General features: G+C 36.1%; 1 protein-coding gene across 4 annotated transcripts in view; it reads left to right on the top strand.

The window, feature by feature from the left end:
* PIP5K1B (phosphatidylinositol-4-phosphate 5-kinase type 1 beta) overlaps nt 1-12,494 on the top strand; it is a 100,612-nt gene that overhangs the window by 68,604 nt on the left and 19,514 nt on the right. For all 4 annotated transcript variants that reach the window (XM_053931974.1, XM_053931972.1, XM_053931975.1 and 1 more), the window contains 5 exons: nt 4,305-4,516; nt 6,818-6,901; nt 7,014-7,062; nt 7,534-7,618; nt 11,887-12,042. In XM_053931974.1, the coding sequence (XP_053787949.1) occupies nt 4,305-4,516; nt 6,818-6,901; nt 7,014-7,062; nt 7,534-7,618; nt 11,887-12,042 (586 nt within the window). The remainder of the gene's footprint in view (nt 1-4,304; nt 4,517-6,817; nt 6,902-7,013; nt 7,063-7,533; nt 7,619-11,886; nt 12,043-12,494) is intronic.

The following is a 12,494-nucleotide window of genomic DNA, read 5'->3' on the forward strand; positions in this document are numbered from 1 at the left end:
TGGCATGATGTGGTATGGAGATGGAGAACATACTTATCTTAGATGAAGGGCCTCTTTGTTAGAAATGGTAGCTTGAGGGAAACGACCATAACATGATGCTGTAGATCTCTTGTATCTTTATATATTATCACTCCCGTAGTATCAACTGACATTAGGAATTTCTTGTTACTTCTACTTTTAAAATCAGAATCTAGATTGTTAATTTTGGAGTGTTCGTTTGGAGAATTCTGTTGAAATGGGAAGTGATTCCACATATGCTTTGGTGGGAATGTGATGATTCATTTTCTTGGTATAGATTTTTTCTAAACCAGACCCATTTTTAGGCATTGACATTTGTGAACTTGTTCCTAAGACATGCTTATTTTGTGAGACAGTCCTTTAATTTGTGTTTATTTATATAGTTCATTATGTTGAATAGTAATTATTGATATGCTGTAAAATCAGTCTTCTCTCTACTGTGTTAATTCCTATGTCACTTTTCCAAAATGCTTGTAGGAGAGGAAGTACTCCCTTGAATGATCATCCATTTAGTACTTTCATTAAACAAGCTTCTAATTTTTTCTTTTGAGATGTATTTTTCTTGACCCTTTTATGAAAATGATCTGATTACTTTTTTGCATGCTGTTTTGCATGGATAGCAAATGTAAATGCAGATTTCTCTGTCAGATAGTGTCTAGTTCAGGCTGGCTGCATATAAAATAAAAACGATATTTCATGGCAGAAATACTTGTTTTGCTCTGTTAGTCACTGGCTGAGATAGTGGAGCATAACTATGTCTAAGATGATTCACAGAATAGTTTAACATCTGATTAGCTCTGAGAAAAGAAAATCTGATTCAGAGATTTAATTTTTCATGTTCTGAAACAACATATTTTGTGATGCCATTTTACTGTGGGTTTTTATGTGGTATGAAACAAAATAGAACTTAAGGCTACAAAGGGTGAGTGTCACTTGCCATCTGGAATTTTTCAGAGCAGCTGAAGTCAGCCTTGACAGCAGTACTTGGTGACCAAGTGACAACACTGTGTTGACAGAATCTGTGTAGCTAGTGAATTAACATATAAATACTACCAAGATGGACAATTTAATATTAAATTAATGAACTGAAGATTTACTTCAGTTATTGTCACTAGCAAATACACCACTTGTTAGTACACAGCATGATTGAGACCATTCTTGCTGAAACCCCACAGTGCCATTTTGCTAGCAAGGGACATGTCAGAATGGTTACATGAGCAAAGATTGGGGGTTTCCTCCCTTTACCTACATAAGTAGTGTATTTCTAGGAGTTTATATTGATTTCTAGTGATCTCACATGGATAGAGTCAGGTGTTTTGCAGGACTTTCTCCTTGTGTTGTGAGTATAGCCATGTAATATTGCAATTTATTTGAATGGGGCTTTTTTCTTAGATTAGGTTATCATTTTGGTGCCTTTGTAGCAAAAACTTGCTGCTACATCTTAAAAGCAGTCCTAAAATAATCAAAAGTATCTGCAAACAAACCTCAGCATAGGAAAAGAAATGCCTTGATGTTCTGCATTTTGTATCTTGTCCTTGTTGAAAAAGATTATTTGGTACAACTGTATGTGCAAAATGTTACTTACATACTTTAAGATTGTCACAATTTGGTATTTTAAATATGTGAGAACACCTCAGGTATATTCAGCCGTAAATCCAACTGATTTACTGTCTTAATACAGACTGAGGAGTTTGATACAAAGTTTTGTTGAGTGCTGATTTATGAGATTCTTCCTTATTATTCTGGTTAGTTATTTCTTACCAGAAGTTTCATTAGAAACAAACGGGGAGCAAAACGTGCTTAGATATGGTCACAAAGATTCATTTGTGTAAAGAGTGGTTGGTTTGGTTATCAAGTTTCTAAGGGGAAGTAATCAGAACTGTACATCAGAGCTGTAGGTAGGCAGGGCCAGATCATGTCATGATATCCTGAAGACACTTTGTGGACAGTGTAATGCCATCTCTGAGTAGGGCCATGAACAGAGTGTCTGGGGGACAAGGGTTCTTATGCTGTGTGCTGTTTATAAGAATTTGTACTGCAATTAATCCATTGGATGTGAAGGTGTTTCAGTCTGTTAATGAACTGTAATAATGAAATTTGTTTTTATGAGGTTTTTCAGTAATCCTACACCAAAATCATAAATTGTCAAGGCATGATCTGTTGTACTGTACAAGTAGTATGGGTTTAAGTGGCAGTGATGAATTGATGTAGTCAGAAGGATTAATTTTATCGCATAAGAGGTCCCTGTAGAAGAAGGAGCAGCACATTACAGCACAGCCTCCCATGAGACTACATCCAGTCGTAGACATAGGTTATGTAATTAGTGCAGTAAAATCATGTGTCTAATGTGACCTAATTCAAAATGCAGTAAAGAATATGTTGAAGGTAGAACTGTCAGCAGTAATTTATAACTGTAAAATAAATGTGGCAATGTTTTTCCCAAGCCTGACTAGCCTCTGTTCTGGTTTTGCATGAACAGTGTTCCTTACTGTACTAATAAGGTGTTATTTTTCAGCCTATCCTGAATTTAGCTTCAGCATTTGATGGCAAACATTCATTGATTACATATTTTTTTAATGAATGCATGATGTTGTAATTTCTTTCTGAGAAAGTCTGAGTAAAGGGTAGCAATAAGTAAGGAGTAAATAAATTTTTAGATGTTTTTGACACCAAGTACCTTTTTACCTGTTAGCCATGCTATTTTTGCAATTTATGATTGTAAACCACCAATATGTCCACACAATGCACAACAAAATTTCAGAATCTTGTGGTTAGAATACAGGTTTTGTTGGGTATGAAATCCTTTGTGAGTTCTGTCCTCAGAAGATGTTGTGGACTACTAAGGCATCGCTGAGTAGGATTCCTCTGCACAAGAGCAAACCCATGGTGTCTTAAAATCATTCTTTGAATCTGAAAATCAGGTCTGATTTTGTGCCTTTCTATGTTTATGCTATGTCTATGTTTATGCTGTGTTTCATCACTACTCTGGTTATCTGAGCAATGAGTATTTTTCCAACAATTAGGGTAAGTGGTATAAAAACCTTACGATTAGACATACAGATCCATACTAAATTACTGATTTACTGCCATATAATTTTTAAACCTATGCAAGTGCTGAAATTGCTTTTTTTTTTTTTAATTAAGAGAAGGGATGATTCTGCTTAACAAAAAATAGTTATGCTTGGATAATCTTCATCAAAATTACATACCCAGAATCTGCTCTCATGTCTGTAAAATCACTTTTTTTCTTGTTAATGTAAAAACATGTACTGTTGGCTTTTGATTCTGTGACAAAAATTACACCATTATCTTCAGGCACTATGTGCCAAAACACATCATGAATCACTGCTGAGCTGCATGAGGTAAAGAAGTGGTGAGTGGCACAGTGTATCTTTCCTGGCTGTTAGTGGTGTTTCTCCCTCCACTTAGTAGTGTTGTGTAAGACATTAAACACAGTTGCTGTCTGACATTAAACTGTTGCTGTGAACAGTTTGGTTATATTACTAGATGTGATTGCAGCTTGCTTTAGTTCATGTTTGGGTATTGACTTGAGCTGTATTGCCTTTCAATGACAGCATGCCAGACTTTGAAATGATGTAGCTAACCAAAAACAAATGAAACTATTTGTGTGTGAGAGAAGACATGCTGCCAGAGACAGAAATGGTTGGTAGAGCTAGAAGAGAAGGATGGTTGGTTAAGTCATGCTTCATAAGTAAAACCTGTCTTTTGAGTTTAGATAGGCTCTATTTAGCCTAGTAGAGAGATGGGTGATTTTTGTACTCCAATCCCATCAGCTGCTAATAAGGGATTGTAGCAAATACTTTTGTTGACATTTGAAAGTTCTCCAAGAGTATGGTCTCTATTATACATAGTAGGTGGAGGGGAGATAAGAGAGGACTACAGACAAAAATGCTCAGGGAGGTCTGGAATGTGGATGAGAGATAATTTTAAAATGTGTTGTTCATAAGTATACAATGGAACCATTAATTGATTATTTGCTATAAAAGAAAAGGTGCTGCTTGGAATTATCTTCCTTGACTACAAAATAGCATCAGGTTACATTTCAGCTGTGCATCTTCATTTCTCACTTGTTAGAAAAGCATTCAGCTAATTAGAAAACGAGCACTTGACTTGTATGGATAGTAAATGTTTTTTGTGTAAATGTAATTTCAAACACTTCCTGATAAGAGAAGCTTGTGCCTTGAGAGCCTGCTTTGAGTCAGGTTTGCAAAATGCTGCTGTGTAATTCTTATGTGGTTTCAGTATAGTCATTCCTTCTTTCGTAGGTTCTAGAAAGTTTTAAGATCATGGATTATAGTCTGCTTCTGGGGATCCACATATTGAACAGTAACATGAAGGAAAGAGAAGGAGAATGTTCCCAGAGTGCATCAGATGCAAAACGCCATGGAGGGCAGAAAGTTCTCTATTCCACAGCCATGGAGTCTATACAGGGACCTGGGAAGTCTGGAGACTCTATCACCACAGAGAAAACAAACACGTAAGTGCTGTAACCTGCTCTTAAGATTGCTTTTAAAGGTATTAATAGGTAAAACTTTCATGAGTACACTGTATTCCAGGAATTGAAAGATTGAGCCTTTTTTTTTTTCCCCAAAAGCTGCATCATCAAGATTTGCCACAGAGCATGAAATTGGAATATTGGTCACTAGATTGATAGTCTTTAAATACATGATAGTTCAGAGTGACTTATGTATGCACATATGCATTCTTTTATAAAAGAGATGTTACAGACAACTATTACAAGAGTCCCAGCTATAATCTAATTTTAACTGAAAACAGCCTGGTGAGACCAAAGCAAAAACTATAAATTAACATTGAAATGGATGTTCCTACAGGGGTTGTTTTCATCTTGAAGTAGTATACTCAATGTATGTAGAATGATATCATCAATCACTGAAGTATAGTCATATAATATATTACTTGAGATTAAGAACCAATGTTCTTCTCTTATTTTTCTGTCTAGCAAAAACTTTAGTAGAAATTTGAATATATAAACAATCATTATTTTGTTGTTTCCTTCATAATATATTAAGTGCTATGAGAGTATTATTGTCACCATTTAGCATTGCATATAATCAGTCCTTTATTTTAATGAGGATTTAATTTAAAATTAAGGATCTACTTTTCCTGGTTCTCGAGGGAGCTGTGTAGGTAAATACAACTAATGATATAGAAATCTGTGCTTAAACCTAGGGCAAACAAGTGAGAGAACTATGATATTCAGTATTCACAGGGAGTTTCCAGACACTGAGAACTCTAGACTGTAATTACACAGAGCTTTATTTCACTTGGTTTTTACAACTCACATTCACACAGAAGGTAGCCAGTGCTGTTGATGGCAGAAGTGTTGCACTAGCTGGGTTCCCACACCACTTGTGCTAATATAGTGCTACTCAGATCCTGACAAGTGTAGTCCTTCTTTGGCTCCTTGCATTCTCTCTCTCATATTGACATAATGGCTACTGGAACAAAAAACAATGCTGAGGTTCTAAGATGGACCATTTTTCTAGGTGTTGGAGTAGGAAGAGAGGGTCTTAAAATGACTGTTAATGGCTGAGTATGGACCCTGGACCAATTGGAGGCCCATGCAGTCAGGATTCTCAGCTTAATACTGTTGCTTTATCTATCACTTATCTGTCTGTAAAAGAAATTTTGGAAAAGCACAGTAATACATATTTTTTAGTGAAAAATATATGAAACAACCTTTTCAGACTTTGATTAATGTGCAGACTCTCTGTGTTTTTTTACCTATGATCTATAAAGTGAGAAAATTCTCCCTCATCTTGAAACATAAACTTTAAGAGATTTAGAGATTTTAGAGGAGCTAAGATTTTAGTGAGAGACAAGCCTTACTAGAGTTAATTAAAATAAAGGGATTTTGTAAGTAGGCCTTGATGAAGTTAAGAGTTAGTAGTTAACTAATAATTGATTGCTTGTCAACACAATGTTTAGTTAGCTGGGTTTATAATGAAGAATATAGAAACTGCCAAATAGTTTTTAGGAACATAAGACAGTTGTGGGCCTCCTCTGTTCTGAAACCAATTGAAGACAAGGAATGGGAGTTCTACCAAGGTTCATTTGTCATATTAGCATTGAAAAGGTAGAAAGGTCAGAATGAGGAAGATTTAATTTACTTCCTCATTTCGGGACCCTTCCCCATGAAAGGGACCACAGACCCATTTCAAGGAACAAACTATGCATGCTTAATAGCTTTTGAAATGATTAGCATATGAAGCGAGGAATGGGATGTACCAAAATGATGAATATGTATTTGTATTTTGGATATTCAATTCTTGTGTGGATAAAAGGACTCTGTAATCATTTGAAAGGCGCGGTGTGTATTTGGGAGCTATCCCGCAATAAACATACACTTTCTAACTTTACACTGTTAGAGAGTTTTTGTCCGTCACAGTTGGATATTGGTGCTAGATCAATATCCATATTTATTTAATAAATCAATCTAAAGTTACTTTCCATAGCAATAAACTGATGTATACTTTCTTCCACTTTTCAGATCATCTGAATATTTCCAATTCTGTCCACAATGTGTCTTAAAATATTTATTCTTTTTTTTAAGGATGGATATTTACCACTGAATCCCAGATACTTCAAACTTTCTATTTAAAATCCATTGCATGCTAGGTGACTCACATTTGACTGACTTTGCACTGTGGCATCTGATTTAATTATTGTCTACTCCTTTGGGTTTACAAGTGGGTACAGTTCAGCTGGTACTGGTGATCAGAGATGTCTTACAAATATTCTATGTTGTTTCTCTTAGAATGGGAGGTATTCCAGCAAAAAGCCATAAAGGTGAAAAGCTGCTTTTGTTTATGGGTATTATTGATATTCTCCAGTCTTACAGGTAAGTTGAACTTCAACTTTCAATGAATTTTCACTGAGCAAACTATTCTGAAGTTACTTATAAAAATGGAAGTTTTATAAAGCAGTTCTGATTTAGTTTTTTACATACTTAGGTTAATGAAAAAGCTGGAACATTCTTGGAAAGCTCTTGTTTATGATGGGGTGAGTAGATTTTATTATTTTTTTAAAACTGCTGATATTTTAGCTGGTGGATCTTTGACTCATGTTGATCAGGAAAAAACTTGTTCTGGTACATTTGTGCCAGAACATTTGTGCTCACCATGTGGTTTGAGCTGCTACTGAAATCTTCCCAATACATGTTCTGGTTTTATTTGTTGAGCTTTCAAACAACAGCTAATAATATTAGTTTGCCCTTATAACTTACACAAGTCTAGCCAGCTAGCAGAACATTGATGAATCTATAACTGAAAAATATACATAATTTGAAAAAAAAAATTCAAATGCTTGGAAGATTTTGCAGAATATAGCTGTATAATTCATAACTCATAAATGATATGATTCAGTAGTTTTGACTGTGCCTGAAATACACACTATAGTTCACCTGAGGTGTCCAGGTTCTTCTTGACACCTTACTTGTGGAAAATGTGACTGAGATCTTTTTCAATCTCATAGGATACTGTTTCAGTTCACCGACCAAGTTTTTATGCAGACAGATTTTTAAAGTTTATGAATGCAAGAGTTTTCAAAAAAGTTCAAGGTAAGAAAGTAGTGACTTCTGCTTTTTAGATATTTTTATAAATGCTCCTTACAATGCTCCTGTCTTGGCAATAAAACAAGCTTTTCTTCAACATCGTGTAGCACTTTTGTAGCTCCAGTCAAGAAACTAAATTTCTGACAATTGGGATTTTACTCCATTAGTAAAATTACAGAGAATTATGTATTATGTATTTTGGTCACATCAGGGCTGTCTAAAGTTGGCTTCAGGTGACCACCTAGGCATTCTATCACTCCCCCTCTTCAACTAGATGGGGGAAAGTTATAACAAAAGGCGGGTGGGTTCAGATAAGGACAGGGAGAGATCACACACCAATTACTATCCCAGGCAAAACTGACTCAAATCAGGGAAATTAATTTAGTGTCTTACTAATTAAAAAAAAAAAAAAAAAAAACAACAACCAAAAAAACCCCCCAAAAAAAACCCAATAAAAACCACACAACTTTAGAGACTCCTTCATACAGGCTTTTTCCATCAAAAGTTCAGATCAAGTTTTATTTTCTACTTTTTCTACCACTGGAAGTCATACTGGTTTTTGTTGCTCTGCATATTGTCTAAAGATGATACCACTTTTCTGAAGATAATTGAGACCGTGAACTCTGAACCTGCCCATGAAAACCAGTGTTAAAGGCCTGGCAGATCAGAACAACAGACATGATTATGTGTAAAGGCATATATGAAAAAGAGGGAAAACTGATACTGCAACAAGAAGGCAGAAATGTACATGATAAGTATTTTGTGAAATTCTAAATAAGAAAAATAATAGGATAGACAGATGAAAGGAAAAGGCTAACTATACTGAGACTAACTATACTAAAATAATTAAGATGTTTTAAGTAGAATTAAGGAATCTTTAAAAGAAAAAAAGAAAATTTGAATTAACCCCAAGTAGTGATTCCCTGTATGCATGATATGTTAGGGCAGCTTTTCAGGGAAAACTTTTTTTGAGTCTTATAAATATTAATGAATTGATGGATAATTTCTCTATAAATTGACTGTGCTAGTGAAAGGAAATTCAATCTGAACTGTTGCAAGTGCAGAAAAGGATGGTGATGGGAGACAAAAGAGAACTGGACAATCTTGAGAAGTGGACCCATGGGAACCTAACCAGGTTCAACAAAGTCAAGTGCAAAGTGTTACATCTGTGTTGGGGCAACCCCAGATACTAGCACAGGCTGTGGGATGAACAGATCAGAGCAGCTCTGGGGAGAAGGACTTGGGGGTGCTGGTGGGTGAGAGGCTGGACATGACCCAGCCATGGGCACTCACAGCTCAGAAAGCCAAATATGTCCTGGGCTGCATCCAAAGCAGCGTGGCCAGCAGGGCCAGGGAGGAGATTCTGCCCCTCTGTTCTGCTCTGCACCTGCAGGGCTGCATCAGCTCTGGAGTCCCAGCACAGGAAGGACATGGACCTGTTGGAGAGAGTCAGGAGGAGGGCCATCAACATGATCAGAGGGATGGAGCCCCTCTCCTATTAAGTCAAACTAGGCAAGCTGGGGATGTTCAGCCCAGAGAAGAGAAGTCTATGGGGAAATCTTGTAGCAGCCTTCCAGTACCTGAATGAGACTTACAAGAAGGCTGGAGATGGACTTTTTAAAAGGGTATATAATGACAGGACAAGAGGGTATGGCTTTAAGCTGAAGGGTAGATTTAGGTTAGACGTTAAGAAGAAGCTCTTTACAAAGTGAGGGTGATTAGGCACTGGAACAGGTTGCCCAGAGAAATGGTAGATGCCCCATCCTGGAAGTGTTCAAGGCCAGTTTGGTGGGGATCTGAGCAACCTGCTCTAGTGGTAAGTGTCACTGGGCTCAGCAGGGTTTGGAACTAGATGATTTTTCATATCACTTCCAACACATGCCATTCTGTGACAACTGCTGAGATGTGCTCAATGTATGTGCAGTAAGAAAGTCTCTAATAAATATACGAGCAAGATAAGTGCTTGAGGTTTGATGAGGTCCAGGCTGTTCTTTGGGAGAAAAGCTCTTTGGATTATTGTGAGCAATGAGATTTTTTTTCCCAACAATTATCACAAGTGGTATAAAACCTTACAGTAAGGTTAGGTGTTTTGAATAGTGTGCACACATACTAACTTGCTGCTTTACTACCAGATTATTTTTTAAACCCATGGAGGTGATTCTGAAATTGCACCTTTTATTTTCTTTCTTTCTAGTAAGAGAATAGCTGATTTTGATTACCATGTTGGAGTAAGTGTTTTCTGAGTTGAGGGTTTTTTTTATGAAGCAGTGTTCTTGACAAATAAGTATTAACTGATGGGCTAGAATTATCTAGTTTGTAGAGGAACTTGTACTTCAAAATGGATTTGAGTTAACAGTTTCATAATCCTGCTCATGGAAGTGTATTTGTTTCAGAGTTTGAGTGTCAAAATGTGCAATGGTCACTTGGCTCAAATACTACAGGAAGAGTGTTGAGCATATGGCATTGTCTTAAACTGATAGGTGTTTTGCAAATACTTTTTGACTAGTGTTATACTGGTCTCTTAACATTTTCAGTAGTTATCTGGAGTGAGAAACAATTCTATGTGGACAGAGAAAGAGCAAAATACAAACACTAGAACTAAATAAGATTTAAGTAAACCAAAAATGACTACAAATACTAGAATAAGTTAACAATTTAAAGTGTTCAAAGTTAAGTCCTTTGGAAAAGATTGATTAATAAGAAAATAGAAGCAACTGATGTAATGTGACAAAATGTGAAGCAAAATTCAGCTTAAGGGAGCAAGGAGCATCCTGAGACCCAGTTCTCTTTAAATCTTAGAATAATTTTGCCAAAGAACTGGTGGGAATTCTGCTGTCTGAGACAATACTCAAAGGAACTCCTCTGCATTGATAAAGAATAAAGAGTGCCTGCTCCTTACTACTTGATACTCCTGTTTGACAAAATAAATACAATATATCTTACTTCAACATTGGCATCTTTTTTCCCCCAACTCTTTCTAATTCTGACTGCTAGATTTGTTCCAGGACAAGACACAACCTGTTCTGTATTAGAAGCCTACAATGTACAATTAAAGCATATCATGCCTAATTTTCTCTCTGATCTTAATTAATCTGTCTCATTTTTCCAAGCTGTTAACCTGTCTAAGTATCCTACTTTTATTGATTTCCTCTGTATACAGGGCTGTTTAAGCACTTTTATACAGATTAATGGTTCAAATGCATTATTATTCTTTCATAAAAAACTGGGAGTGTTCCTGCCTTCAGGAATATTATTTCTAAGCTTTGAGTCAGACATTTCAGTTTAAACACTTTAGCCCTGTTCTGAATCTGGATTTTTCCCCTAGTGCACAGAACAACCATGCATAATTAACAACATAAACTTAGTAAGTGGATTTAGCCTTGGGCAGAGGCTAGCTCAGCAACTGTCTTCTATGTTCTTTTTTAAAAATACCCTGGAACTATGTATCTGATTTTTTTCTTCAGTCTTCAGCCAAGTCACTTGATGTGTTTAATTTGAACTTTGTAGTAAAGCAATGAAAGAAGTGTTATAGTACATCTGAAGTAACTTTGCAGCCAATGCATGGAGATAAGCAGCCAGCAGCTGAAAAACACTAAATTAAATAGTTGGCATCCTTCTGGAGAAGAACTACAGATGGGGTTCACGGTTCAGTAGTAGTGGAAATGATCAGTTGTAGAGTTTGATTCAAAATGCTTTTTAAATAGGCAGGCCCTGCTAAGAATTATAAAAGAGGTGCTGATACCTGAGTGTGTAGGCCATCAAGATTTTGGAAGTGTTTATTGTATCCAAAGAGAAATGTTTGACAGATGAGTCTGGAGTGGAAATTCTTCAGTATCATTACATAGAAGTAGTTAGCAGCTCAAAAAAAAAAAAGATTGTAACCTCTCAGAATACTCCAAATGTCTTTTCCATTTTTGTATTTTCTGGGGGTTTTTTTCTGTATCACTCTGTCTCTGATTACATGGGTTGGAACTCCATAGGAGCTTTTTAAATTAGTGGTGCCTGTGACTCGACTTACTATCGTATAATAAGCAGTAAGAAACTGAAAAATACAAAAGTACTTCTCTTGCAGATGAAATAACAATACTTTTCACTCTAGTTACATTAGAGTTACATTAATGTAATGTTTGTTAAGTAAGTTTCTGGACATGTTCTTCATCTGTATTCAATCTGTATTCTACATTTTCTATATGGCTTACTTTTCGTATGCTGTTAAAGATGTGTAGGGAGGTAAGATAACATCATTCAACATCTATGTTCATTTGGTAATGCAGCTTTAAAGCCTTCACCTTCAAAGAAACGGTGTAATTCCATCACAGCCCTAAAGGCAGCATCACAAGAAATAGTGTGTGCAGTTAGCCAGGAGTGGAAGGATGAAAAGCATGGCATTCTTGCTGAAGGACAAAGTTATGCCAGCCTTGATGAAGAAGGTACAGTCTTTCAAATCAACAACCTAAATGATGTTTTTAAAAATTTTATATAAACTCTAGAAGTCCTGTAACTAAAACACTACTAGTATGGCTGAGTTATCAAAATCAGAGTCAGATTATTCTTATGGAGAGAATAGTTAGTAATATTTGTCAAAATAGACCTTCAGGAGCAAGACAAAGTCAGAATCAAAGTTTGTAATATCTGAAAGTTTGTTAACTTTCAGATTTCAGGACATCTTGAAAAAAGGTATTCAGCCCAGGCAGAAAATTAAAGCCAGAGCCAATGCTATCCTTTTCACTGACCTCTAAACAAGCATGTTACTTCAAGTGTTTAGAAGCTCAGTTCATTGTTCTCAGAGTTTTTTTGAAGAGATACAACTTTGCCCCTTTCAGAACTTGCCTGCAGCCATGATGAAAGCAGAACCAATTGCCTAATCCAATCTGATAAATGA

This window comes from Vidua chalybeata, chromosome Z, assembly GCF_026979565.1.
Source record: "Vidua chalybeata isolate OUT-0048 chromosome Z, bVidCha1 merged haplotype, whole genome shotgun sequence".
In the NCBI taxonomy this organism is placed as follows: Eukaryota; Metazoa; Chordata; class Aves; order Passeriformes; family Viduidae; genus Vidua; species Vidua chalybeata.